At 45.9% G+C, this 27,165-nt stretch overlaps 1 protein-coding gene across 2 annotated transcripts in view; it reads right to left on the bottom strand.

Moving 5' to 3' along the window:
- The window catches only part of LOC146809766 (CD209 antigen-like protein C), a 133,405-nt gene that overhangs the window by 2,099 nt on the left and 104,141 nt on the right, over nt 1-27,165 (bottom strand). For both annotated transcript variants that reach the window (XM_085616615.1, XM_085616616.1), the window contains one exon: nt 7,499-7,599. In XM_085616615.1, coding sequence (XP_085472741.1) covers nt 7,499-7,599 — 101 coding nt within the window. The remainder of the gene's footprint in view (nt 1-7,498; nt 7,600-27,165) is intronic.

Here is a 27,165-nt window from a genome sequence, read left to right as displayed (position 1 = left end):
TTTGGATGTTTATTTTCAAATCATCAAACACAATTGGATCTTATGAAGTAATCACATACTCATTCTTAAATCCTCCTGAAGTCATCAGGAATAGTCACACCTTGTGAAGTCATCAGATGCTCATTCTTAAATCCTCCTGAAGTCATCAGGAATAGTCATCAGATGCTCATTTTCAAGTCACCTGCAAGTCATCGAGCTCAAAATTCTAAAGTCTGTTGATGCCTTCAAGTGCTTGATGATGTCTGATGATGTGAAAATTACTTCTAGAGTAGTTGGATGATTATCCAATAACTCTGGGATGGCTTCTAAAGTAATCCTGTTTGACCTGGGTATGCTGGCAATTGCTTGGCATCAGTACCAGCTTTTGCATGGGCTTGCTGGGTCCAGACCAAGGTGGGCAATCTTCAGAGAAGCGCACAGAGCTCTCTGCGTTCAGATCATACAAACAGCAGCGCCCTTCTCACTTGGCTCCAGTGATTCAGTCAAAGTGCTCATTATCATGCTGCAGCTGTTTCTCACACCCCGTCTATCCCATTCCTTGCCCTCCCATTGCCTTCTCACCCCCTGCCATCACACACCAACAATACACCAACAATAATTTGGCCCCGGTGTGACAGAGGAAAGCTGTGAGTAAATCAGATGAGCTGGGGAAGGGGTGGAAAGTTTCCTGTCCAGAGGTCAGTAACTGCTCTGACATAATCAACCAAGGTCCTATAAACACAAAAGCCCCTCCACCCACCATAGAAATGGGGGAGCCACTAAAAGCTCAAGCAAGATGCCTGGCTCTGGCTCAGCTTGAGGTCCTCTTGGACCCTTGGGTCCAAAACAACCTAAGCATTCATGTGGCTTCTGCTTACCACCACACACTAGCCTCATGCACCAAGAACTGAAGACAATGCACTAACTTTTGATGTAAAACAGGAAGCCCATCTAGTGGCTGACTACACAATGTGAAACAAAAACACTTTTGATCAATCCTAGCTGACCTAGACACAAACTGTGTGAACCTATGCAAACATCTTATTTCAGAGTCACCCTTTTCATCATTATCGCTTATGAGAGCAGCTTCAGACATTTGAGTTCAGGACGCCTGCTGTACAAAAACCTTTCGTGTTTGATTTCATAGACTGTTCCATCTAAAATAGGAATCTAGGTCACATTTAGGGTATATGCCCGCTGACTTGTCTCGTAGTTCACTATGGTATTCTCATCAGAGAGGTGGGGGCAGAAATGTTCAAAGGTCACGTCTAAAAAGTATGCTTTTTGAACAATACTGCCAAATGAGGTGATATAATCAGATATACTAAGGTGAAACGGCGAAAAATATCCTTTTTAAAAAAAAGACTTTATCGCATGTTTACTTGATATTTGTTGCATGATTTACATGCCAAATATATTCTAGACTGGACTCATGCACAAGTCTTGGTGCTAAAGCAGTCCCTTGGGCGGGGCCACTCTGGCTCAGCTCTCATTGTTAATTCTTTGGCTCGCCCGTCTTAATATTTCATTTTGAGCTTGAGTTTTTTATTCTCTATATTAAATCTCTGTCGTATTGTATGGCTTAGGCATGTAAAGATGCAACAATAAAGTTTATTTATTTTATTCACCAGCAGAAGCGAGGGTGCCAGATTTAATTGGGCCCCAGGGCATTAACAAAGGCCAACTCTGCTTTGCATCCCAAACATTGTTTTCAATATTCTGCCATCGTTCGGCCTTGAGAAATTGTGGTGAATCATTATTGTCTCCGTTGAAAGGCTGTATTGGTCAGCATGTGAAACAAGCACGTGGATTAATGTCCTTATTTGGCACCAGTGCACGGACATCTGCCACTCCCAGCAAGGTAGCAATTTGCCACCCCCTTGCCCTAAACCAATAAAGCGGGCCCGTGTATCCCTTCCAAACTAAAGGGAAATGAGAACAAGCATTAGCAATGCAAATAGGTCTCGCCTTTGTGAGTTAGAGCTATTGACATTGTAAATGGCAATGTTTTTTACCAACATGTTTTATTTTTGGAGTGAATGTATGTAGTGTCCAAAATTCCGTGGAAAGGTCCTGCACTTCATAATAAATATATTGAAAAAGTCGCAAACTGTGGATTGTGTCAACAATTGCTTGGCACGTACCTCATGGGTGAAGTGTCGCCACACATGCACACCGTGGTGCTTTACTAATGCGAAACTCATTTATAAAAGTAGTGCTTACAGACTAACCAACGCGATCGGGATCGGAGCATGTGAATCCGAATCCCGGCTTCTCTTTCATTTTCTAGACTATTTGACTCACTCGCCTGCGTCTTGGTTATTCCCCAAACACTGGGAGGCAATGAAGTTTGCCAAGGGGCGGGGGGCAGGGGAGCTTCGGGGGTACATGAAAATGTATTCATTGCCTAGTTGTCGAAGGTCGCCCGGTGCTATTAGTTAAAAGTGTGCAGATTTCATTAAGATATTAAGAGTACTTTACTCGCATCTATGAGAAAATCGACATTAACTAAACAAAATGCCAGAATGCGTGTCAGTTTTCAGTGTTTTAGACAGTACTGGTTGCTTAGTTTCATTCCATTAATTTTTGTATTTACTCTTTTACACAGCATCCAAAGTAGGTTACCTAACCCCAAATCCCTGAGTCGTTAAATGACCCATAGAAGGGAGTGTTTTACAGTTGAGCAAATGTGTCCAAATGTAATTTTGGGAGTACCATGGAATGATCAGCCTATGAGGTACTCGATGAGCAGGTATCAGAACGTAAGGTATTGTGGCTGTTGTTTGTTTATACACAACCACCTCTCTAAATGTGTTTATTAACACAGAGCTTCATCTACCAGTCAGTGCTCACAGAGGGGCGACTAAAGCACAGAGCAAAATGTATTCATTTATACTGAGTGTGAAGGCACCCTGAAGGCTTAGGTGCCCACCTGGAGAGGTTAGGGATCCCAGCGCTTCTACAGACTCTGCCATGCTCCCCTTTACCAGCAGGTCACAGCTCAGAATCTGCCGCTTCTTCTAAGAATAGGTGAGGGGGATGAGGTTTGGGCATGCGGGAGTTGCTGGCAGATTTTCAGGTTATTGAAAGTGAAGATTCTGACTTGAGGCAATGGAGACTGACTTTGTCTGATTGTCTGCACCAGTCTATTTCTCTATCATCTACCGGGCTCACTGTCATGTATCCATTCATCTCGCTTTGTTAGGGGTGCGTGAGCCAATATAATAATTAACAGGTAGAGCCAGCCGGAGACGAGCCAAGCATATATGAGCCAGTGGACAAGCCGTGAAAATGATCGGCATGTTAATCATAGAGTAAACATGATGTAAATGTGCGATAATGTCTCTTCAGAATTCTAAAAAGTGCATTTCTTGAGCGCCTCACCTCAGTACACACGATTATAGCACTGAATTGAGAGGAAGTTATTAAAAGTGCTCGTTTTAAGCATGAGTTAAAACACTGCCCCACATACAACAATGCCATTTGTGAACTAAGAGGCGTCAGTTGCCATGCATATCCCAAATGTTGCCTAAATTCTTAATATATTTAGAGTAACATTAAAATCTAGTTTATTACACACGAGAAGTTTTTGTACAGCACGCATCTTGAACTCGAATATTTCAAGGTGGCAATAATAAAGATAAAAATGGAAGTGCCCGCAGGCAAGAAAACACGAACGGGAGTGGGGGTGGGGGAGGGTGAGAAGTCACAAACTTAGGGAGGGGGCTGTGGGGTGGAGAGACAGTGTTAGGAGTAAAGGGGCCAATAGCCGTGGAAGGATACAAATGATGAATGAGGAGGGACAAACAAGCCTCAAACCAATCGGAAGGCAGCATTTAAGACAAAAGCCAATGGGCAGAGAGTGGGCGGAGCTTTCACGAAGCTTCCACACTACAGTATATACTGCATGCCTGGCAAAGCGATGGCAGCGCATTTGCGCTGCAATGCTAGGCGAGACCTAAAATAGAATAGTCATATAAACACACACATGTCAAGCACATTATGTCTAGTGCTTAGAAAAATTCCCCAAAACAACTCTTCAAACAAAAAAAACATGAAACTCAAGGGATTGAGGCACCGATGCCTTTCACATAGTAAGGGGTGGGTTGTAAAATGTTAATAGAAATGAAAGAAGGATGATTTTATTGAGCAGGTCTCCCTCGCTGCAAATTGTAAGGAATGGGATGAAGAATGCTGGATGAGGAGGTAATGAAACAATATGTGTTGCCAGGGACGGTCCTAGGATATGTGGGGCCCCAGGCAGAATAAGAACATGTGAGGCCCCTGAGCAGAGACAACGCGGGATCGGATCGGGCTGGCTAAGGAAAATTTTTTGGTTTTTTTATAATTAAAATTACCCCCCCACCCGTGAGTCATGCCGGCCCCAACTGGGTTTTGTCAATGGTTGTTAGCTGTGTAAGCTAAAAAAGTAACAACAATAAATTATTTTACTTTCACCTTGTTGTTTTGATCAATAAGTAGCTCCTTCACACACATTTGCATAGAATCACAACTGGAATGCAGGACCATTGCTCTTTGTGCTCTGCAGAGAGGCCATATTTGGAATGATCATGTAATCTGAACATCTTTTTGATCCACAGACCGGCACAGTGTGAAAGCTGTACTGGGTGCATCCTCAACTCCAAAGTGCTCAACTGTAGCCTGTTATAAACACCTGGAGGCGATTTAGTGCAAAGGGTGCATCATTCAAGAGTAATATGCTGTGAAATGAAATACAGAAGCACACATGCTGGAAATAGCTACCACTCGTGGGGAATGCAAGATTAAGTAAAGAATGGGAAATATAAACAGGAACAAAATCACTGCCCTGGATTACCCTAACATCAGGACCACTGGAGTTATGTAGCACGAGAGGGCTAAATTATGTGGCAGGGTGAGTAAATTATGTGGCAAGAAAAAGCAAATTATGAGGCATAATCTGGCCCATTTTGAAATAATATTACTTCATTTTTTTGCCATTTTTAAGCTTGGTAACACTGTTTGGGCACTGGTTGCACCCCATTAGTACCAATTTAAAGCCCCCATTTAGGAGTGGGAAACAGAAAGTTGACTATGTCAGCTTTTCAAAGGGCCTTCCCACATGCAGCAAGACGTGTCGCTGCATTTTTAGTAACTCTTGAACCGTTTGAGATAAAAAGCAATTTTGTTGTTAAATCTGTAGATTATGCAGCAGATGATGGATTATGTGGCAAATGCGGCAAATGCATCATTATGCAGATATCACCGCTGCAGCACAATTGCATAATTCCAGTGGCCCTGCCTAACATGCAGCATCAGACTGGGACAGAAAATAGGCCCCAGTACCAAAATAAAAGGGGTCCCCATTAGTGAGTTAGTTAGCTAGAAAAGCGTCCTATGTTTGCAAACTAGGGCATATTTAACGTGTAAAGACATGCTGTATACATTTTTTGTAAGGTATGGAAGAATGCAATGATTTGAGTTTGCTGCAGGCAATGTTTGCTTTAATATCATAAAAATCAACAGTAAAAACCGGCTCACCTGACCATAAAGCTGGCTAATGTAATTAAGGGCGTGGCTTAAAAACATGTGTGCTATATAAATCTGTGCTTAGCATATAGCGCCGCCCGACGGGTATTTTGCTGCTTCTATCATTGCCTCCAGATAAATATTACAAGTAAAATTACACCTACAACAAGCCAGTACTATTGGCTTTTTGTCAGTGGTTATTAGTTGCATAAGATGAATAAGGGTCTAAGACTTGAGTGACCCAGCACACTTTAACCACTGCTCCATCCATTTTTACATGCTGATTCTGCTCCTCTGCATACACCTCTTGTCTCACTGCCATACTCACACATCTCTGCCCCCCCCCACTTTGTTCCGTTTGCCTTACCCATTTTATTCACCTCTCTGCTCCCTTTCCACTTGTCCTAGGTGAGCAGTTTCAATTGTGATGCGCTGCCATGCTACCTTTTGCTGTGCGCCCTGCAGGATATTCTGCCTTTCATTCACAGAGGGGGCAGGGCGCACATTCAAACGTAAGTAAGGGCACTGTAATTAACTGTCTAATTGCTGTGATCAACATGCAGATGCAGCCGTTAGGCCCACAGAGACAGGCCTGCAGGAGAGATTGATCAAAAAAAGAAAAAATATAAACTCTTAGGAGGCCCCCTCGGCCTCCAACCTCTGGAGTCTTTAAAGGTGCGAGGCCCCATGGCAGCGAGCAGGCACAGGGCCCTGGGCAGCTGCCCATGCCTAGCGCCGGCCCTGTGTGTTGCTTCTCAAAGCAGTCTGGTTTCCCAGTCTGCTGGTGTCCTTGGCAACTGCTTTGAAATGTTTTAGTATACAAAGTTCTCCATGTGTCTTTTAAGTTTAGTTTTATTTGTGTTTACCGCCTTTATTTTGCTTTCGGTTGGCAATTTTGTTTTGATAAGCATAACATATTGTTACTATACAGCATAATAGTGCGTTATGAAATACATATTCATTTATGCACGTCCCTTTTTCAAAAGGCGACATATAGACTATTCTCGAGGGTATTGTTTATTCATTTACCATTCTGCTGATAATCTCTGTATGGAACTGAAATCACCTCTAATTTGTACTCATTCCTCATATATTTCTGGAACACCCGTCTGTCTGTCTTTCAGTTCCTTTATTTATTCTGTGCCTCTTGTGATGGCCATTTTGTATATACATATTTTGGGATTCGCACACTTGGAACCCGACTCCACCTTGCCCGAAGAGCACTCTGGGTACCGCATTCATCCATGACCACTGTGCTTTGGACGAAGGGCGTGGCCTTGGTCCTTGCCCTGTGCCAACCACACCTGACACCCAAGCCTTCAAGCTATGGCCTGAGGCGAAGTCCAGTGTGCTCGAAGCACATGGGGTTTTTTTGCCCAAAGTTTGGCTCAGAAGCCTGTGGTAGGTGCTGTTAAAGGACAGGGTGTCAAATACCAAGACTGAGTAGCCTTGATTCCACCTCATCCCTCCCTCATCTACCACCAGACACTCCCTGCTCCATTTTCTCAAACCTGTAGGTTCCTGATTTCTTACTCTGTTACTGTTTTTTTTTTATTCTGTCTCTTCCTTCTTCTTTCCCCCCTTTGTGTTTTTTCCCCCTCTTAGTCTGGGTCAAAGTCTGATGAGGAGAACGAAGTGCTGATCCCAACAATGAGTGCCGATGGCCCTCACAGCAACCGCTGGCTCAAATTAAGTACTGTTCTCTATCCACCTTTGTTCTCAGTTCCATGTCATTAAAGCTTGCAGGAAACAAGCGATTCTGGGTGCAGGGGGTTACCTTCTGGCCACCATCTGCCCCCACATTGCCGTCTGCAGGCCACAAACTTCAGCAGCCTGGCACAGAGGGCTCTTGGTGCGTGATGTGGTCCTCACCAAGTCCACCGTTCCCCGAAGCCCCCTGGCCATTCCAGTGGCCATGCAGCGTTACCCTTCTTTAAGTCCCTCCTATCCCCAACAGCCTGTTGGGCAAGGTCTCATGTCGCTCACTGTCCAGGAACATCTCCTTACATACCTGTCGCCTAGCAAGGTCCCATCCTCCCAGAGCCACGAACCTTCCTGCGTCTTGAACAGACCGATCCAAGTTGGCCCCTGGCCTGTGAGTTCTATAAATGTCTGAAAATTAAACAGGTAAGATCAGGTTAATCATCACATGTTTATAAACATCAGTCGAGAAAACGCTTTTTGGGAAAATAGTAACTTCCCTAGAACAGGTTATCCCTAACAGAACATCACTTACAACCAGTCTTTGAAGAACTTACAATCAGAAGTGAATCTGATGCTGGTCGCTCCACTTGACTAATTTTATAGCTCATAAGGAGATCTCATTTACTAGGAGGTGTTCTTGGCGGAATCCTAGGCTTGTGGCTACAGTTGTTAAGTGGCTTGTACCACAAACACTAGGCTACAAACTGAACGGCTAAGATTAGCTTCTTTGGGTACATACACTGGGGCATATTATCAAGACAGGCGATAAAATTATCACCGCTTTAGCGGCAGAAATCTGCCGCTAAAACGGCGATAATGGGCTTGATAATATGCCCTATGGAATTCCAATTGAAGCCCATGTTAGATATGAAGGACATCTAACCTGAGCTTCAATTGGAATTCCATAGAGCATATTATCAAGCCGATTATCGCCGTTTTAGCGGCGATAATTTAATCGTCTGTCTTGATAATATGCCCCACTGTGAGAAACGTTCCTGTTATGAATGAAAGTGCGCAGAACTGTTGTAAATTGAAACAACGATGTGATTAAGCATTTACTAAAGACATTAATTTCCCTCTTATAGATCATGTTTTCTCTGTTATGTTGACCGAAGTTCGGACTCCATTTTGTATTGTTATGCTTCCACGTGTTCCCCACGAGAAGAGTCCAACCTCTGTGTTAGTTGCTCTTGTAATCTGCCTAGTAACAGTCTATAAATAGCTCCTTTGTCCATCTGGCACATGCCCAGACTTGACCACATCTGTCATCAGTTAGCCTTGCTTGACCATGTTTTCGCGGGCTCAAGGAGTGTGTTAGCTCCGCCCACATATTGATTCAGTATCGAAAATGACCATAAATGGTAATGTTCTTCAGCCTCATGTTGTATCCACCCACTTATGAGCCCCTCTGTTGTGTATAAAAGGGGACCGTGTACGCAAGTTCTTTGTGCTACTCTATGCAATACTGAAGAGTGTTGTGTGGATTGTAGGACCACCCTTAAGGGTTAATAAATGCTGTCTTTGTACTTTGCAGTTTCCGTGCCAACTTCCTTATAGATTCCATTACAGGAGAGCGAACCCTTGTGTCCTGCGGGCCTAGCTGGGGCCTGTATTCATCAATTGGCGCTCGTCACGTGGGGCTCATCGGCGACTCGGATGCTCGAAGGACTGGTCGCGACGAAGGTGAGGAACTTGGCCGGGGACGTGATCACTGCCAGTGGCGTTTTTAGCCCTGGCATCCCGAGGTTTTTTCTTCCTTCCCTTCCGAGCTGACCGTCTGGGTGGCGCCGGTCCCCAACTGAGACCTCTTCTGTCGGTCCTGCCGTGAAAGCCGTTTGGGCGATTGTGGAGCTTGGCAGTTGGAATCTGGACTCTTGATTGGTAAGAACCGGTGTACGGTACTTGCTCCGAGTTTTTGAAGCCTGGTCCGGCTATTTGAGTTTGATTTGTGATGACTAGTCATATTTTGTATTTGTCTTTGTGAAAATATATGCGTTGCAACACATATAGGCAGGTAATGTGGAGAGATTTCTCCGGAGCTGTGTAACTTTGAACGGCGCAACGATTAAGTGCCATTTTTTCTATAATATTGCATATTTTGCATTATTCCTGAGCATGCCTGCTTTTAGCGCACTCCGTAAGTGGTGTTGCTGTTTTAGAAACCGGTTGAACCTCGAGGAATCTGCTCCAGCTCCCCCAGAGGGGACTCCTAATAGGGATATGTACGTGAAGCATGGTCTTTCTTCCATAATGTACAGCACAGTATGGAGGAAATATACAAAAAAAGATCCTGAGTTGCGATGGCCTTTGTATGGATCGTTTGATATACGTAAGATTGAGTATGTGGAACAGTGTATGTGCAAGCGGCGTGCTCGTCAGGATATGTTTGAGTGTGTGCGGTTGTGGGTGAAGGAGGTGCGTGAGCGAGAGAAGCGTGAGAAAGCGCTGTTTGATAAGGAACAACGGAAGAATGATCATGTGCGAGCCCAGGAAGCGAAGCGTCGGGAAGACAGAGAACAGACAGAGAGACAAGAGAAAGAGCGTAGGCTGCAAGTTTCGGGTCAATATGCTGTTCGGCAGCCACTCTATCCTGTCCTTAATAATCTTGATGATGATTTTTATTTACTAGATCGCTCTCCGCCCCCTTATGTTGGCGCATCTGCTCCGAGGCCACAAGATTCCGTCCCGGGTACGGGTAAGGTAGATACGCGGTCCATGTTATCGGCTGAGCATATGGCTGAGCTTCGGCAAATCTCTTTCCGTGCACTTAAGGGTAAGGTGTCCGTGGATGAATTGTTCCATACTTGGGGGTCGTGGCAGGATAGAGAGAGATTGTATTTTTTGAGTCATTTTGCTGAGGAAGTGATTGCTGCTTTTCGGAAATATTCTAGTGTCTTTGAGCCTGAAGAAGTGACATCGGATGCTACAGCATTGCATGATGGTGTTTTTTCTCCCTTTAAGGCTCCTGATACGGCTCGGCGGCTATTCGCCTTGCGGGACGCGGTGCTGGCCCATAGAGAAAAAGCGCGCCAACGAGCAGGGGAGGAGACGCAGTCGGATTCGTGTACCGCAGAAGGCCACTCATCCACCTCTCAATCAGATAAGAGCGATCTAGTGCATGCTAAGCCAATGCGCGAGGCGGCGCCTTTGTATGTTCCTCCTAAAGGAGCGGGGACTAGCTCGGACATTACCTCCGCCGATGCTAAGGGATATTTTGTGTATAATTGGGTTTATACTCCGTGGCATAGAGCTGATGTGATGGCATTAAAGAATGCGCTGCCTGACCCCCGCAAGAATCCAGCGGCCTTCTACGAAGAAGTCGAGGGGGCCTTGAATTCTTGCGTTATGACTTTAGCAGATATAGACCTGTTCTTTGGCCTTATTCTACCACCGGATATGTGGCGATCTGTCCGAAAAGTAGATGATACAGTTGCCTTTAAGGCCCGGTGGTCTGACCTTGAGGATGAGGATAGGGAACGGAAGCCCGCGCAGAAACCGCCCCAGAGTATTTTAGATCTCCCTGCTGCTATTGTGGCTAAGCTGAAGACAATTATTCCCCCTAAAAAGATTGACTGGAATATGTTAGCTGCATGTAAACAGAAAGCTGACGAGTCAGTTGCGGACTTCTTTACGCGCTTTGAGGAGACGTTTCATGATTTTAGTGGCCAGTCGCTTACTGACGATACGGGCCGCCACCTTTTTGCGGATAAATATGTGGCTAATCTGCTGCCGGCAGTTGCGGCCCGTTTAAAAGCGAGTGAAAGTTCTTGGTCCTCTGCTACACCGACGGCCCTCCTGACTATCGCCCAGTATTATGAGCGTCAGGAGCAAGAAGCAAAGGACCAGGAGGAAAAGAAATCGAAAGATTTGAAAACAAAGGTGATGTTGGCACAAGTCTATGGCCCGCCCCGGCGGGGTAGTAATAGAGGTAGGGGAGGATCTTATGGTCCTCCCTCGGGCCGATCTGATTTAAATAGGAACCAATGTGCGTATTGTAAGCAATCGGGTCATTGGGCTAGGGACTGCCCGGTGTTGCATGCATCGCGTCAGGGGCATACCTATGGTGGCCCGCGAGGTAGAGGGGGTTTCTCGAACTTTCGAGGGAATTCTAACGAACAGGCTCGTTTTGACTCTGCTGGGCAGCACCGCGATAGATCAAACGTTTTTGATCGCCAGCATCAGTACCAAGCGTCGGGGATTGACCGGTCGGGGTACCATGACTCTCAGCATGCATAGGACTGCGTTGGATGGGGGTTAGAATCAGTTGAGGCGCCGGTCGATCAGAAGGGCCCTTATGTATCGGCTGAGGTTTTGGGCTCTACTGATCAGTTCCTAGTGGATACGGGAGCGACACGTAGTGCACTGTCTAAGCAATTGGTTCCGGGGGCTCCCCCATCCGGCTTAATGGTCACGTCGGTAGGGTTTGACGGAACACTCTCCCGAAGCCCTCTTTCGCAGCCCCTCATGTTTAAAGTTGACTCTTTTTCTGCACCCTGTCCGTTTCTGCTTGCCCCGTACACACCGGACAACATTATGGGTCTTGATATGTTAAAGCATTTTAGGGCTACGATCCGTTGCTCCCCTGCTGGTGTACGGGTAATATTGAATGACAATTACCCCCGATCAGAACGGATGTGTACGATGTCTGAGGATGCGCTGTTAGCTACCCTCCCTCGTGCTTTGTGGGCAACTTCGGATACTGATGTGGGACAAATGGTGATTCCACCGGTCCACATTAGCGTCAAGGAGGGGGCGGTGTTACCACGCCTCCCACAGTACCGTATTTCCCAGGAAGGGGAGGAGGCTCTCATACAGATAGTGCAGGATTTGATGGCGGCAGGGGTAGTGGAGGAAGTCCCCTACAACATTTGTAACAGTCCGATTCTTCCTATACTGAAAAAGGATACGGATGCCAGAGTTTATCGGTTTATAATTGATTTGAGAGAAGTGAACAAGATCGTGATACCTCAGTACCCAGTGGTTTCCGATATCACGACGTTGCTTACTTTGGTACCACCTACGGCGACTATGTTCTCCGTGATCGATTTGAAGAATGCCTTCTTTTCCATTCCCATTCACCCTGATAGCCGATATCTTTTTGGGTTTACATTAAATAATAGATCTTATCGTTTTTGTAGGATTCCCCAGGGCTACACAGAAAGCCCTAGCATTTACAGTCAGGCTTTGAAACGACAATTGGATTCTTTTGCTCTGCTCGAGGGGGTTGCCCTCATTCAATATGTCGATGACATCTTGCTGGCGGCTGACACCCTGGAGTTGTGTGAAAAAAGTACGTTATCCTTACTTTCCTTTTTAGCATCCCACAATCATAAGGTATCTAGGAAGAAATTGCAATTCTGTAGACCAAAGGTGACTTATTTGGGTCACCTTTTGTCTAAGGAGGGACGTGCACTCACACCGGATCGTATCCAAATAATTCTGGATACACCGAGACCGTCCACACAGAAGGATGTGCGTGCATTTCTGGGTCTTGTTTCTTTTTGTAGACAGTGGATATTGGGGTTTTCGCACATAGCTAAGCCATTGTTAGCCCTCTTGACAAAGGACACGCCTATCCCAATCCCTTGGTCAGATGAGTGTGATACTGCTTTAAAGCAACTACGGCAGGCCCTTTGTTCAGCACCAGTGTTAGGGACCCCTGATTATGCAAAACCCTTTTCGTTGTATGTGCATGAGAAAGATGGATGTGCATTGTCAGTTTTAGTGCAGATGCACGGCGATAAGCAGCGCCCTTGTGCATATTTTTCGGCTGTACTTGATCCTGTCGCCCGAGCATTACCGGGGTGTTTTCGCTCGGTTGCGGCGACAGCTGTGTCAATACGCCAAAGTGAGGGAATTGTGTTATCCCATAAGCTGTTGGTATTAGTCCCCCATGCTGTCGATGCCCTGCTCAATCAAACGAAGACGCAGCATTTGAACAGCGCCCGTTTAACGGGATATGAGTTGACGCTTTTGGCTCCTCATATCACGTTAAAAAGGTGCGTAACGTTAAACCCGGCAACATTGTTGCCATACCCCGAAACCCAGCCTGAGGCGCGGAAAGCGCATGATTGTATTCTCGTGACTGAGGAACAAACAAAGGGTCGTATTGATCTCCAGGATACGCCCTTTCCAGATGTAGATGGAGAACTGTGGGTGGACGGATCATGTCTGAAGCTACCAGATGGTACGACTTCAGCAGCGTATGCGATTACCACATTGCAAACGATAGTGGAGACAGCACGCATACCACAGAAATCAGCTCAAGCAGCGGAACTGATAGCATTAACACGAGCATGTGAGCTCAGTACAGGACTATGTGTGAATGTTTATACAGATAGCCGCTATGCCTTCGGAGTAGCGCATGACTTCGGCCTACTCTGGAAGGAGAGAGGGTTTTTGACGTCACATGGAGTACAGATAATGCATGGAGAGTTAGTCCACAATCTTTTAACCGCATTGACATACCCAAAGAAAATTGCCATCGTTAAGTGTAGCGCCCATAGGAAAGTAGTTGACAAAGTTGGAGAAGGGAATGCGTTGGCAGATCGAGTAGCACGGGAGACTGCGATGCAGCCCGGTACTACTGCCGTGTATGTAGTAAAGTCACAGGTGGAAAGATGGCATGATGCGAAGGAGGAAGTGCGAGAAATGCAAAGAGCCGCTTCTGACAAAGAGCGGGAACAATGGGCTAGTGAAGGAGAACTGGATGACGAGGGCTGCTGGAGAAATAAGCAGATGGATAGATGGAAATTACCCACGGCCTTTGTACAACCTATGGTTCAGATGGCACATGGGCTAGCACATGTTGGAGCTTCCGCAATTGTGAAATTGCTTACTCAAGTCTGGGAGCATCCAGAGATTGCTAGCACAGCGAAGAGGGTGGTGCAGACCTGTATGATCTGCCTGAGGTATAACCCAGGAAAGGGTACTCGAACTCCAGCAGGAGGATTTGTGACACCTACTGCACCCTTCGAGGTTTTGCAGATGGATTACATCCAGCTTGAGCGCTGTAACAATCTGAAGTATGTTCTAGTAGTGGTCTGCGCTTTCAGCAAATGGGTTGAAGCGTACCCTACGAAAGACAATACTGCAATGACTACTGCGAAGTTGCTGCTGAAAGAGTTCTTCCCTCGATATGGCGTCTGTAGACTTCTGTGGAGTGATAACGGCCCTCACTTTGTAGCGGATGTTATAAAGTATGTCTTGAAGGGCCTAGGCATCACTCAGAAGTTCCACGCCGTGTTTCACCCTCAGTCTGCAGGCCTAGTTGAGAAGTATAATGGTACACTGAAGCTTAAGATCGCTAAGATTCAAGCTTCGACGTCTTTGACTTGGCCAGACGCTCTGCCACTGGCGTTATTGTCAATTAGATCGGTACCACACTCTCGAACTGGCCTTACACCTTATGAAATTGTCTTCGGACGCCCAATGAATATTTGGGGTCCACCAAGACCTAAGGCTATGTATGATGTACCTTGTGTAATGATGAGCGATTACCTGGCACAGTTAACGGATAACTTGGTTTCTATCCATCAACAGGTCCGAGAGGCGCTCCCTGATCGGTCTACCGGTGAAGGACATGGTCTCCGGCCTGGGGACCACGTGATGGTGAAAGTTTTCGACAGGACGAACAGCTTGGAACCGAGATGGGTGGGCCCTGAGCAGGTCCTCCTCGCAACGAGGACGGCTGTGCGAGTCTCCAACAGAAAGAATTGGATCCACTCCCTGCACTGTAGGAAGGTGCCGCCCGGATTGGTGGAACATGCCGTGCTGACCGATCAACGAGAAATCTTGGCTGCAGAGACAGGCCGTGCTGCGGAGCCAAACGCCACCGAGGAGCTCTTTCCGGACCACGCGACTCCTGGAGGAAGGCGATATCATCTTCGACCAAGGAAGTGAGTTTTCCAGTACCGGGACATACTGTCAGAACGGCCCTTGGGTTAGTGAAACGGAGAGCCGATGAGGCAAGGGGGGGGGATCAGCCCTGCATTAGTGTAGCGACACCCGTCTTGGCCCGCTGGTGAAGAAATCAACCGCTGCCCAAGGGGAAGAGTTCTGACAGACTTTTAGTTTCAGGAAGATATTGGGTTTCATTTTTACGTTGACATGGAGAAAAAGAAAATCCTTTGTGCATTAGGGTTCATGTTGACAGTAGCCATTGTTGGGATAACCACATGGTTCGTGGAGGATGTAACACCCGCTCGGAAGATTCTTGTGTTGACAACTCCGGTGCCTGAGGAGCACTACTTTTATACATTACCGTATCAAGAGTTGAAGCATCGACAGTCTTACTTGAATAACACTTTCATCCAGATGCTGCATCATACCCACGTTGCTACGAATGCTACGAACTGTTGGATATGTGGGATGATGCCAGCTCATCAGAAGAAAGGAGGAACGCCATTTATACCACTTCCTTTCTCTCATAATGGCTCTTGTAGAGCATGGTATACTTTGCTTTTTGCTACTCGGAAACCGACAGTGGGACGATTGCTCTTCAGACTCAATAAAGAATGCCATCAAGACAAAAATGGGTATCCACAAGCGAATGGGACAATTTGGGAGTGGGAGGAGTACCGACCAGACAATGAATCCATTCCCTACATCTTCACGAACACAAGAGACACTGTGGGAAAGGATAAATTTGTAATTCAAGTAGCACAAGCTCAAGCGGACCTGTGTGTCCAGAGTGTGGGTTTTATCCCTGTTGGTGTTAGTGATTGTATTACTGTTTTGAATATTGATGGGTTAAACAATAGTACCTTCTTAGCCTCCCATAATACGTACTTTGTGTGTGGAAATAAAGGTTATTACCGTCTGCCGGCTGGGTGGTCTGGGGTATGCTATGTATCATTTCTATTACCTCCTGTATTCCTAGCTCCCGCATCTTATCATAAAGATCTGAAATTATTGAATAATGTGACTGTAAATAGGTATAAACGTACTTTATCACTTGACGATGTAGATCAGACTGATACCAGTCTGCAGCAGTATATTGATTTTAACTTAGGATTGTTTTTCTTTGTTGGAGCTGCCCTGAACAGTAGGAAGATCCGAAGATTAACAAGAGTGGTAGAAGCGGTGACAAATCAAACCGCTGCTGCACTTGGGAATCTTACGGAGGAATTGCAAATTACTAGAATTGTTGCATTGCAGAATCGTATGGTATTAGACGTTATGCTAGCTGATAGAGGAGGAGCATGTAAAATTATTGGAAGTAGCTGTTGTGTGTTTATCCCTGATCATACGCCATCAGTTTATAATGCCATCAATAAACTGCATAAAATTGCAGCTGAGATCCATACAGAAAACGGCACTTGGTCCTTTTCTGGATGGTTTTGGGCGTTAATTACTGCCTGGGGATGGAAGGTTCTAACTGGTCTCTGCATTATTGTAGCGGTTCTGTTTTCATGCTGTATCTGCATTCAGTGTGGTCCTTTACTCTGCTCATTATGTGTATCATTTTGTATCCCCGATAAGAAAGCTATTGCCAATGTCACTTATCAGAAACGTTTAGCTAAGGAAGTAGAAGAGATGATGATAATTGATATATATGATGATTATTCTAACAAGCCGGATGTCTTCAGTAAATGCTGAAAGGGTCATCTGTTGTAAATTGAAACAACGATGTGATTAAGCATTTACTAAAGACATTAATTCCCCTCTTATAGATCATGTTTTCTCTGTTATGTTGACCGAAGTTCGGACTCCATTTTGTATTGTTATGCTTCCACGTGTTCCCCACGAGAAGAGTCCAACCTCTGTGTTAGTTGCTCTTGTAATCTGCCTAGTAACAGTCTATAAATAGCTCCTTTGTCCATCTGGCACATGCCCAGACTTGACCACATCTGTTATCAGTTAGCCTTGCTTGACCATGTTTTCGCGGGCTCAAGGAGTGTGTTAGCTCCGCCCACATATTGATTCAGTATCGAAAATGACCATAAATGGTAATGTTCTTCAGCCTCATGTTGTATCCGCCCACTTATGAGCCCCTCTGTTGTGTATAAAAGGGGACCGTGTACGCAAGTTCTTTGTGCTACTCTATGCAATACTGAAGAGTGTTGTGTGGATTGTAGGACCACCCTTAAGGGTTAATAAATGCTGTCTTTGTACTTTGCAGTTTCCGTGCCAACTTCCTTATAGATTCCATTACAGGAGAGCGAACCCTTGTGTCCTGCGGGCCTAGCTGGGGCCTGTATTCATCAGAACCACAAAACTCATGATGTCCTTTTGCTTTACAATACACTGCACTCGCACCAGAATGTTGGGAGAGGCCATCAAAAGGCTGCTACACCTCTGGTACACACCTGTAAGTGCTTGAAGTTAGCCTCTTCATACTTAGTGCTGCACACAAAGCTGCCTGTTTTGACTTTCAGGGTGTTCTGAGTTATCTGGACTTGCAGTGGTGTAAGGCTCCAGTTAAAGTGTGGCCGCCCACCACCGTTTTATACACTTATTTCAGTTGGTTTTGCACTGGAACGCCCTATGCCCATGGATGATGTCAAATGAACCTTCGGTTCAACCTTTTTGTGGAACTAGGCCAAAGATAAATTGAGGCATGCAATCATTCAGCCCATTTCCCACTGAAGACCGAAAAACCAGCACGAAACGTGTTAGCGACTAACCTTAAAAGAAAGATGAACTATGCAAGATTCTGAAAGACCCAGCTCAGTAGGTTCATATGGGCTTAAAATATAGAAATTTGGCTTCAGGGTGAGCAGTCGCTGGTGTAAGAAGTCTTGACAACTTGAGTCCCTGCACTGGAGACTTGTGCCACAAGTCCCCTGTCAACTGATCTGCATGTTCATAGCTAGATAATCCCAGCAGAGTCCTCGGCTGCCAGCAAGAGTTTACCCACAGTGTCCTTGTAGAGCTAAGTGTTTCCCTTGTCTTCCGTTAACATAACATCTACCACACATTCAAGGCTGGTCCACTTGAAAGGAACTGAAGCACCATCTGCAAACATTATTTCAGGAAGTGTGGCCTGTACTATTTAGTCATAAATGTAAATCCATCACCAGTCAACACTTCCTGATTATTGTGCGGGGTTACTTGAAGGCTTGGTGCTTAGGTTTCTGTTAGGAAGGGTGTCAAGAGATGTGATATTAAATTTTCTCTTACGCAAACAGGCTAAAATGTTGTGAAATGGCTTTGGCTAAAGTATGCACCTCCTTATTACACAGTATTTGAGTTAGGCACACAATATGCTGTATCTCAAATTTCACAAAAGTAGGGGGTCGATTACGATGCCATCTGCAAAGGCTCTGAATCGGAATTGGGTCTGCCGAATCCGATTCGGAACCCGTCTTTCCAACCGATTCGGAAAGGTTTCCAAACTACCGATTGTGATGTTTTTTAAATAGTTCGGACTTTCTGAGTCAGTTCCGGATAACATTCGAAGGAACCGATCCGTCCAGAAGCCGACTCGTACAGGTCTACGGACCGCGCTTCCGACCGATTGATTACGATGTCAGATTCGGACAGCCTTTTCGAATCGGTTGTTCCGACTCGGATCAGCTGAAGGAATCTGACTTTGGGGGACCGTAGCAGGCTCCCTGTCACCCACAGTCTTCCGAATAGGGCTGGTGGTGGTATCCAAGGGACTCCCCTTTCCAACCATACACAGTGTGACAGGCAACAGGGGGCGCCCGCCACATGGTGCACGATTTACCCCCACCACCCCTTTCTTCAATGGGAGCCTGTGTATTCGGTCGGAACACAGGCTCCCATTGAAGTCAATGGAAGTCCGACCAAATCCTATCCAGCAGCATCATAATCAGTTGGTCGGACTCCCCGGATCCAATTTGGTCGGAAACCACTCTGAACCTATTAGGTCGGAATGCTTTCCGACTGGCATCATAATCAACCCCTAGAATGAGAACCATACACCTGATTACATATTTGTATGTTTCTAGCCAAATTACATTTGATGTATAATTTTGGTGATGACTGCACATACCAAACCTGGAATCCTAATTCATACGGAAGAAACATTTTATTGAACATGGATATGGAGTTTGCAGCGGAAAGCTGTGAGTCTCACTTCACTGGGTAGCTGAATTAAAAAGGACACACTGTGCAAATCAGCACTCTTACTGCTTTATGGATTTAGTACCTGTTCTATCTCTTGCAGGTTGGCTGTTCTACACTGATAATGCTGATCTGTGAGTGCAGTCTATGCAGTCTTGAACTTTTGAAGAGACCTGTATGATCCAGTTCTACAAGGGTAATGTACACCCTTGAGCAGAGCCCTCTGGGGAGACTGGAGGGTTATCTTTAATTAACGTACAGGCAGTGAAAAGTTGGTAACCTGCTATAGTAGTGCTTCCTCTCACTCTGCCTTTTGTATGTAGTGCGATGGACAGCAGCATATTTATGGCCTCGCTTCACAGCATAGCTGTCACCGAACAGTTAAGTGAGGGTCACTAGAGATGGGCTCTTTGGCTCCGCCCACATATTGCCAGCCAGGATATATGTTTTGATTGTGCAGAAGGTGTGAGCTTCCATCAAAAAAAGTGCTTACCCACCACACAAATGTGCTCATTTTGTCTATTTATCCAGCTGCTTAATCATGAACTTACAGGGACACACAATGACATTGGAATGCTATTTCAATATCTTAGATAACTAGATAATTGATATTGTTTTTCTCTCGCAAAACCAAAGGGGATGTTGGACGGAGCGTTGAACATTGCAAGCACTCACCCCCAGTCAACTGATCTGGGTTTAATCCATCATCATTGTAGGAGAGTAAGATCTGCACTTACGTTGCCCCCACTTTTTTTTCTGATGTTAACACTGGTTTCTGGCTATAGTCTGGCTGGGTCCCTGATAATCAGGGCCCCAGTCTCTCTGTTCTCTCTAAACGACTTGGTGTGCATATTAGATGCACTAGTGATTGGATACTGTGGTACCTTATGAGCCCCTAGTATATGGTACCTTAGGTACCTAGGGCATAGGCACTTCACAGGCCTACCAGGGGCTGAAGCATCTATTATGCCACCCCTGGGAAGCAGACTCAATCTGACACCACAAGCCTGCTACTGCAGCCTGGGTTAGGTAGTGTTAGCACTCCTCACTGAGGTATAGGTTCCTATATCTCACCATGCACACACATATAAACCTATCAGCCACCCCTATGGCAGGCCCTATCAATCCTGAGGGCAGGGTGCTTGGTTTACAATGTGAGGGGGTGCCTCTGCATGAGCAGGGCCCCTCTGCAGCTGGCAGAGTCTATTCTCTGTGGCTGTTTGTGGATGTGGTTAAACCATATACTCTTAAGTGCATTATAATGTTACCTTTGGAATGACTACATCAAAACATGTCGTGTTTGGTGTCAAACAACTTGGAATCATACCCCCAAATCAGTCCATGATGTGGGAGTATGAACCCACCCTTCTAGAGGGGACGACATGTACCTACTGTGGTAACACGGTAGAAATCTGAAAGAGCCCTGGCATCACAAAATGGATGCCACCAGCACAGACACTGGGCTGCCCTCCTGCTGCTGACTGAAACTCGCAGTGGAGGAGGCCCAACAATAGGCATCCTGTCATAGGGAGGTGTCACCACCTTCCAGAAAGGATTTAGTGTATTGGGGCTGGGTGGGGGCACTCCTAGAGTGCTTTAAAGTCCTGCACTGGGGGAGCAGTAGGCTCCTCTGTGCATATGCCAGCTCAAACCGGTTCAGGGGCTACCTCTCCCTGCTCTGGCGTGAAACTGGACATAGGGAAGTGGGTGTAACCACCCCCTACCCTGACCCTCCCAGAGGAGGGGTCATAGAGCTAGTCCCTCCCCTACCTTCAGTATAAGATAGGGAAACCTTGCCATTGCAATTTAGATAACCCTGGATGATGCTTTACAAGAAGAATCCTGGCCCTTCGACGTTCCACTACCTTTGGAAGACAGAAGAATCTCCCTTGGAGTCAAGGAGTGACGCCCCTGCTTGGCAGGCACCAAAAACTCTAATCAATGGTCGCAAACTTTCACAGTCCCGCCGGAGTCCGAAGTCCCTGCAGCCCCAGAAGTGGATTTCCTGACTTTTCGACGGCCATTGTGAGTCTCCAGCAGAGCTTAGGCGAGTGGACCCCACGAGTGACGAGGAACAGCAATACCTGGGTACTGTTCACTATTGTCAAGTGCAACCCCTTCACAATGCTCTATGAACTTGTGCATTGGACCATTTGTGCACCAAGTTTCCAGCAGGTTTTGCAGCGAAAATCAGAGGCCTACCCCATCCCGAGTGACCGTGGGCTCCTGTAAAGCATTTCCTCATGAGGTGTCTTTGCGATCCCTTGGCCATTGGCTTGTGGGTTCCCCGAAGACTTTCTGATCAAACCAAAGGGCTCCCATGGTTGCTCCAGGCATGCCCTCACTCACTTTTGCTGGGTGAGTCCCTCAGACCTTGCTGGTCTGCACCGCTGACTTTATTCACTTTTCATGAGACTTGCTGTTGCCAAGGCTTGTTGGCTCCAATTTGTTTGTCGACACCTCAGTAAGCTGCAGACTTTGTGGGACACTCTGAATCCAGCTGCTGGTCATCGTCAATGCCTCCTGGTCCTCGTGAGCAAAGAGTCAAAACACCCTTGATCACCTGAAATCACCCGACTTCCGTGGGCATCCATCTTCTTGGGCCCGGGTCACTGGCAAGTGACTGTGAACACTGTCCCTTCAATTTTCAGGTCATCTTCATCTTGAATCCAGCCTTGGATTCCACCGGACACTTCTTCAGTCTTCGCAAGCAGCAAATCTTCTTTAGTCTCCATAGAAAACAGCGACGCGACCCGACACCAAAAGACACCTATGCACCCGGATTCCCTGGGTGAGGTAACTCGTGCACTCCGGTGCCCTAGTGTGTGTTGGCCCTCGAATTACTTACCTTGTAAGTGGCTTGCTTGTAGACTTCCTCGAAGTACCCTTAAACTTTAAAAATCCAACCGCGACATGCTCCATTGAAATCAATAGGGAACCAGCGGCTGTGTTCTCACAGTGCACGCGTCTCCCGTGGGTCTTTTACTTTCCTGCTTCTGCTGCATTAGTGAAGCCCCAGCGATTCTACAGGCCCTAGGCCTTGTCCCTCTGCAAGTCGACTTTCCTAAACCTCTTTTTTAGTATATGGTCTGGTACGCCCCTAGGGCCCCAGCCATATTTGTGCTTAACTTATTGTGAAACAACGTTGATATTTGAATGTGTTCCTGACTTCTAATCTCATAAAGAGATTAGTAGAGTGTGTCTAGAAATAAATACATATATATTTGGTATATATATCTGTGTGGTGTCCTTTCATTTGGTAATTCAAGAGATTATGAGGTAAAACAAGCTGCTTTACATTCCTCTGAGACTTAGCCTGAAGGCTGCTCTCCACAGATACCACTAGGATAGCTTTCTTTAAAAGGTCATTTTATTAGTCGTAGTGTCTGAAAGGGAGGGTGGGTTAGATAGATTGATAGATGGATTTGTGCTCGGTGTGGGAATTACAAAGATTTTGTTTGAACATTTACATGTGTTTTCTGTTGGATTCGGCGAGTCTGACATTTGTATTTGTAAATTTGAAAAGTCCTTCAAACAGCCTAAGATAGCTGGTGTGGTGCTATCCACGACTCTGTCTGGAGGGGCAATCAAATGCCACAGGAATAGTGGGACGGCAAGGTGGGAACTCCAGAGTGTGATTTATCTAGACTCGGAGATACCAGTAAGAGGCGTGTACTGTGTTCGTCATCTCATGCATCAGTGCACACCGTTGCTTTCAGGCAAAGAGTGTTAGACAACGAGAAATATGTCAAGTACAGTTCACTCATGGAGCCCCAGAGCACAAACAGTGCCTCTTTCAAGGCGAAGATAACTGGATGCTCAAAACTCAAAACTTGCGAAGCCTGGTGGTTATGGGCACATTGCAGGGAACAAAAAGTTCCTATTCGTGGCATGTATTACAAAGTGCTCTCGCACAGGCTACATACTCTGGGTAGATGAGTACTGGGTGATGTAGCAAGTAGTAGTTGGAAGGTAAAAGGTGGCTGCACACATACCTTGGCTCAGCGTGTGGCCCATCTGTAAGTGGTCTTGTATATATTCCATTCCTTAACTGGGCAAATCACGTAATATCCCCGTGCCTATCAAAAAATTAATGTGTCCTTGTTTAGCGTAACTGGTGCTCATGTAAAGCACTGCAATACCTTCGGTTCGAGTTCGCTCTATATAAAATAAAAAATAAAACTGGAAAAAAAAGGTTTCTTGTACTTACTGTGTGCCAGATAGGCTAGTAGCCTTTGAGTAAAATATGGCCACTCTCTGCTTGGTCCACTTCAACGGCATTTATACTCTGCCTTCCCCTGAACTCTACCACGTGTGCACACTTCAAAGAGCTCACGCTTCCTTATTTTTGTTAATGAAGCAAAGCTTCAGTGTCCTATGTTGCCCTTTTATCTTACAAACATTTATTACAAGGATTTAAATGACCTTGTTAGACTAGTGACTCGTGCCTTTTGACATCAAAATTACTCCTAAAGGCTTAAACTGAGCAGTTCTTCCCACTATCGAAGCCATCGATGCAACTACTTTATAGCTGTGGAGAATGCGGCTATGTTCACAGGCTGATTAATTTCTTACTTACACTGATGCCTGAAGTGCATGTGGCAAGGGTGAAGGTCTCCCTTTCAACTGGCGCCATGAGATGAGATACCGCCTGTGCTTTGCCACCACTGCTGTGGTATCTGCTGCACTGCAGTGTCTCTGCAAGTGTATGAGCAGCTTCTGTGTGTGTGGCCTCGTTGGATGAGCAGACGATTGAGCAATTTTCCTTGTCCTGGAATTCAGAGTATGTTTGCCGGCTCCAGGCACCCAGTCCTTTCCTGTGGTCTTATTAGGAGTTTTAAGTTACTGCCATCTCAGAACTGTTGCTGCGCCATTTCATTTCAGTCATGCACGCCCCTTCAAAGCACTGAATTCCCATTAGTGCTGGCGGCGCCCCAGGCTAGTTTTGATGGTGCACCAGGGTGCCGCGGCGCACAGTTTGGGAACCACCGTCTTAAACCTATCTACCATAAGAGTCGAATTGGACTGGTGCAAGTTGGCCACTATAACTAGTGACCAGCATATGCCAGCCCAACTTCTCACATTGGTGGGCAGCGTGCGGGATTCCAGCTTGCCATTGTTTTACCAGAAAATCTCTATTTGAATTACTAACTGAAAACCACTAAAGGAACTCAAGGTACATATAAAAGTCAAGCTTAGTATCAATAAGTTCTACTGAACTTAGAGTTGTTTGTGAAGGGGTAGCACACCCTTGCTACAGCTCAATATAGGATCAGTAGGCCACAAACTAGTGTAGGTAGTGCAACACTGCATAACACTAGAATGTCCTCAAGGGATGGAGCCAGTGGGTCCACCCAACCTCAGTATAAGGACATGACCTTCTTTGACTTGAAGGCCATGTGTGTTGCAAGACACCTGGGGTTAGGACAGAGTCCCTTCACACTACACCTGATAAATCTACTGATAGCAGATGATCTTAGACTGGCTCTAGGAGCTGGTGGATCTGGATCAGGGGGTGGGTCAGCCATAGTCTCTGGGTCAGATGATGAAAATTAAGATGACCTGGAGTCTGTGATTGAAGGGCAAGACCCAGAAGGGTCTTAACAGGACAGAGGAATTCTCCCTAAGAAGGCTGACAGAGTGTAAGAGAGGCCTAGGTCCCCCTCGAGGGAATCTAACCACTCATATCACTCTGGCAGATAATCTGTCCATCAGAGGAACTCATACTCTAATAGAAGAGAGACCTCCTCTGAAAGAAGGTACAAGATGCTCCAGTATGAGGAAGCTTGGCCTTCCCTCAGAACCAAGCAATTGGCCTTAGATAGAGAAGCTTTTGAGCTCCAGAGAGCTTCTAAGAAAGAGGGGTAAGAACCCCCTGGTGGCAGCAACAGTGTCCCTAGAGGCAGAGATTACATTCCAGACCATAGGAACCTGTCCAAGGTTGTTCTTCCCTACCAGAGTGGGGATGATATCCACAAATGGATAACTGCTATGGAAAGGGCCCGTAAAGTTCAGCAGGTCCCCCAGAAACAGTGGGCAGCAATCTTGTGGCTCTCCTTTTCAGATAAAGGTAGAGACAAGCTCCTCACTGTTAGAGAAGAGGATGCTGATGATTATGATGTCTTGAAAAGTGCATTAATATATGGGTTTGGCTTAACCACTGAACAGTACAGGTTGAAGTTCAGAGACACCCAAAAAGCACAGAATCAGGACTGGACAGACTTTGTAGATTGTGCAACCAAGGCTCTGGAGGGTTGGCTGGTTGGTAGTAGAGTTACTGATTTTAAGGGATTGTATAATCTTATGATGAGAGTACAGATCCTTAATAATTTCCAAAACCAGTTGTTGCATCAGTACCTGGTGGACTCTGATCTGACCTCTCCCCAAGAATTGGGAAAGAAGGCAGACAAATGGGTCAGAACCAGGGTGAGGCAGAAAACCCGGAACCAAGGGGGTGACACTAAGAAGCAGGATCCTAAAGGCTCACAGAAAGGTGGGGATAAGGCAAAAGACCAGAAGTCTTCACAAGGGCCCCAAAAATCTGCCTCTGGTGGGGATTCACAGTCTACAAAGTATTTACTCTCCTGGAATATTGCAGGGCTGTCCTCTAAACTGGAATCTGAGGATTGGATAAGTTTTGTTAATAATTTTGATCTATGCATATTCCAGGAGACTTGGTTATGTGAACCCTCTTTTGTACAGGGATACTTGAATTTTTCTGTGCCTGCATTAAAGGGCCCAAGGGGGAGACCTATGGGGGGTTTAACTATATGGGTCCGCCAGAGTCTAAAGCTAGCTATCAAAGTTGTTGACACTAATAATCGAGATATCCAACTAATTAAGATGGACCTAGATAAATTAGGAATGTTGGATATTTATAATGTCTATGTCCGGAGTAACAGAGGGGAGAGGTCTGAGGCTCTAGCAGCCGTCTTCTTGATACCCATTCCTCAAGCACCAACATTGTCTTTGCGGGTGATTTCAATAGAACATTTGAACCCCTAGTCAATGAAGATGATCTTTTCGGGGATGAAGAGGACCAGCAATGGGGAGTTCCTAAATTGGAGCTCACTCCGGTTGTGCGTTGGTCCAATGATGTGATCGGTCTAAACGCCCTCTGTTATGAAAAGGGTTTAAGAGCCCTAAATGGAAGGACTAGTAGTGACAGAAATGGGACCAGTACATTTGATAACGGGCGATACAATAGTAGAATTGACTACGTTTTATGTAGTCTTAAACTATGGCCCCTGATCTGCGACATGGAGGTTGTTGGGAGGATAGAGAGCGATCACAACCCCCTGTGCGCAACCCATAAATGGTGGTCCCATACTAACCGTCCCATAGGCCCTCTTGAGATCGTCCCTCCCCTGATTGTCCCCACTAACGATATGCGTAGATTAAGGTGGGAAAATATAGTAACTAACCATCAGGTTATTGCTAATATCAGTGGACAGGTAGACAAAGCAATATTGGACATAGTCCAATCTAATGTCTAATCCAATTAGCACTGGCTTAGACAAGGTAGCAGGAATACACAATGCCCTCTTTTGCACAATCAAAAACTATTTCCTTAAACCTGCGAAAAATAAAGGAGCCAGAGCTCCAAGGCCTGCTAAGTGGTATAATGACCAGTGTAGGGAAGCAAGACTAGCTCTAGGTAATGCCATCAAGGGGGGGCAATCTGTTGTGATTCAATCTGCTAGAAAGGATTACAAAATCAGTATATCTAGGGCAAAGAAAGTCTGGGACGAACACCACTGGTCTGAGCTAAAGACAGCTAGCTACAGTAAAGATTTCCGGTTATTCTGGCACATTGTTAGGTGGGGAAATTCTGGTTCTCTCGAGCCCCCGCATAACAATGTGCCAGAAGAAGAGTGGGTAAAATCTTTTAAAAATCAGTACGCCGAGCGAAATAATGCCAATCTGGGCACAGAAATGAGT

Source organism: Triturus cristatus, chromosome 7 (assembly GCF_964204655.1).
Source record: "Triturus cristatus chromosome 7, aTriCri1.1, whole genome shotgun sequence".
Taxonomy (NCBI): domain Eukaryota; kingdom Metazoa; phylum Chordata; class Amphibia; order Caudata; family Salamandridae; genus Triturus; species Triturus cristatus.
Note: the sequence above shows the minus strand (reverse complement) of the source record. Positions and strands in the feature narration are given on the sequence as shown.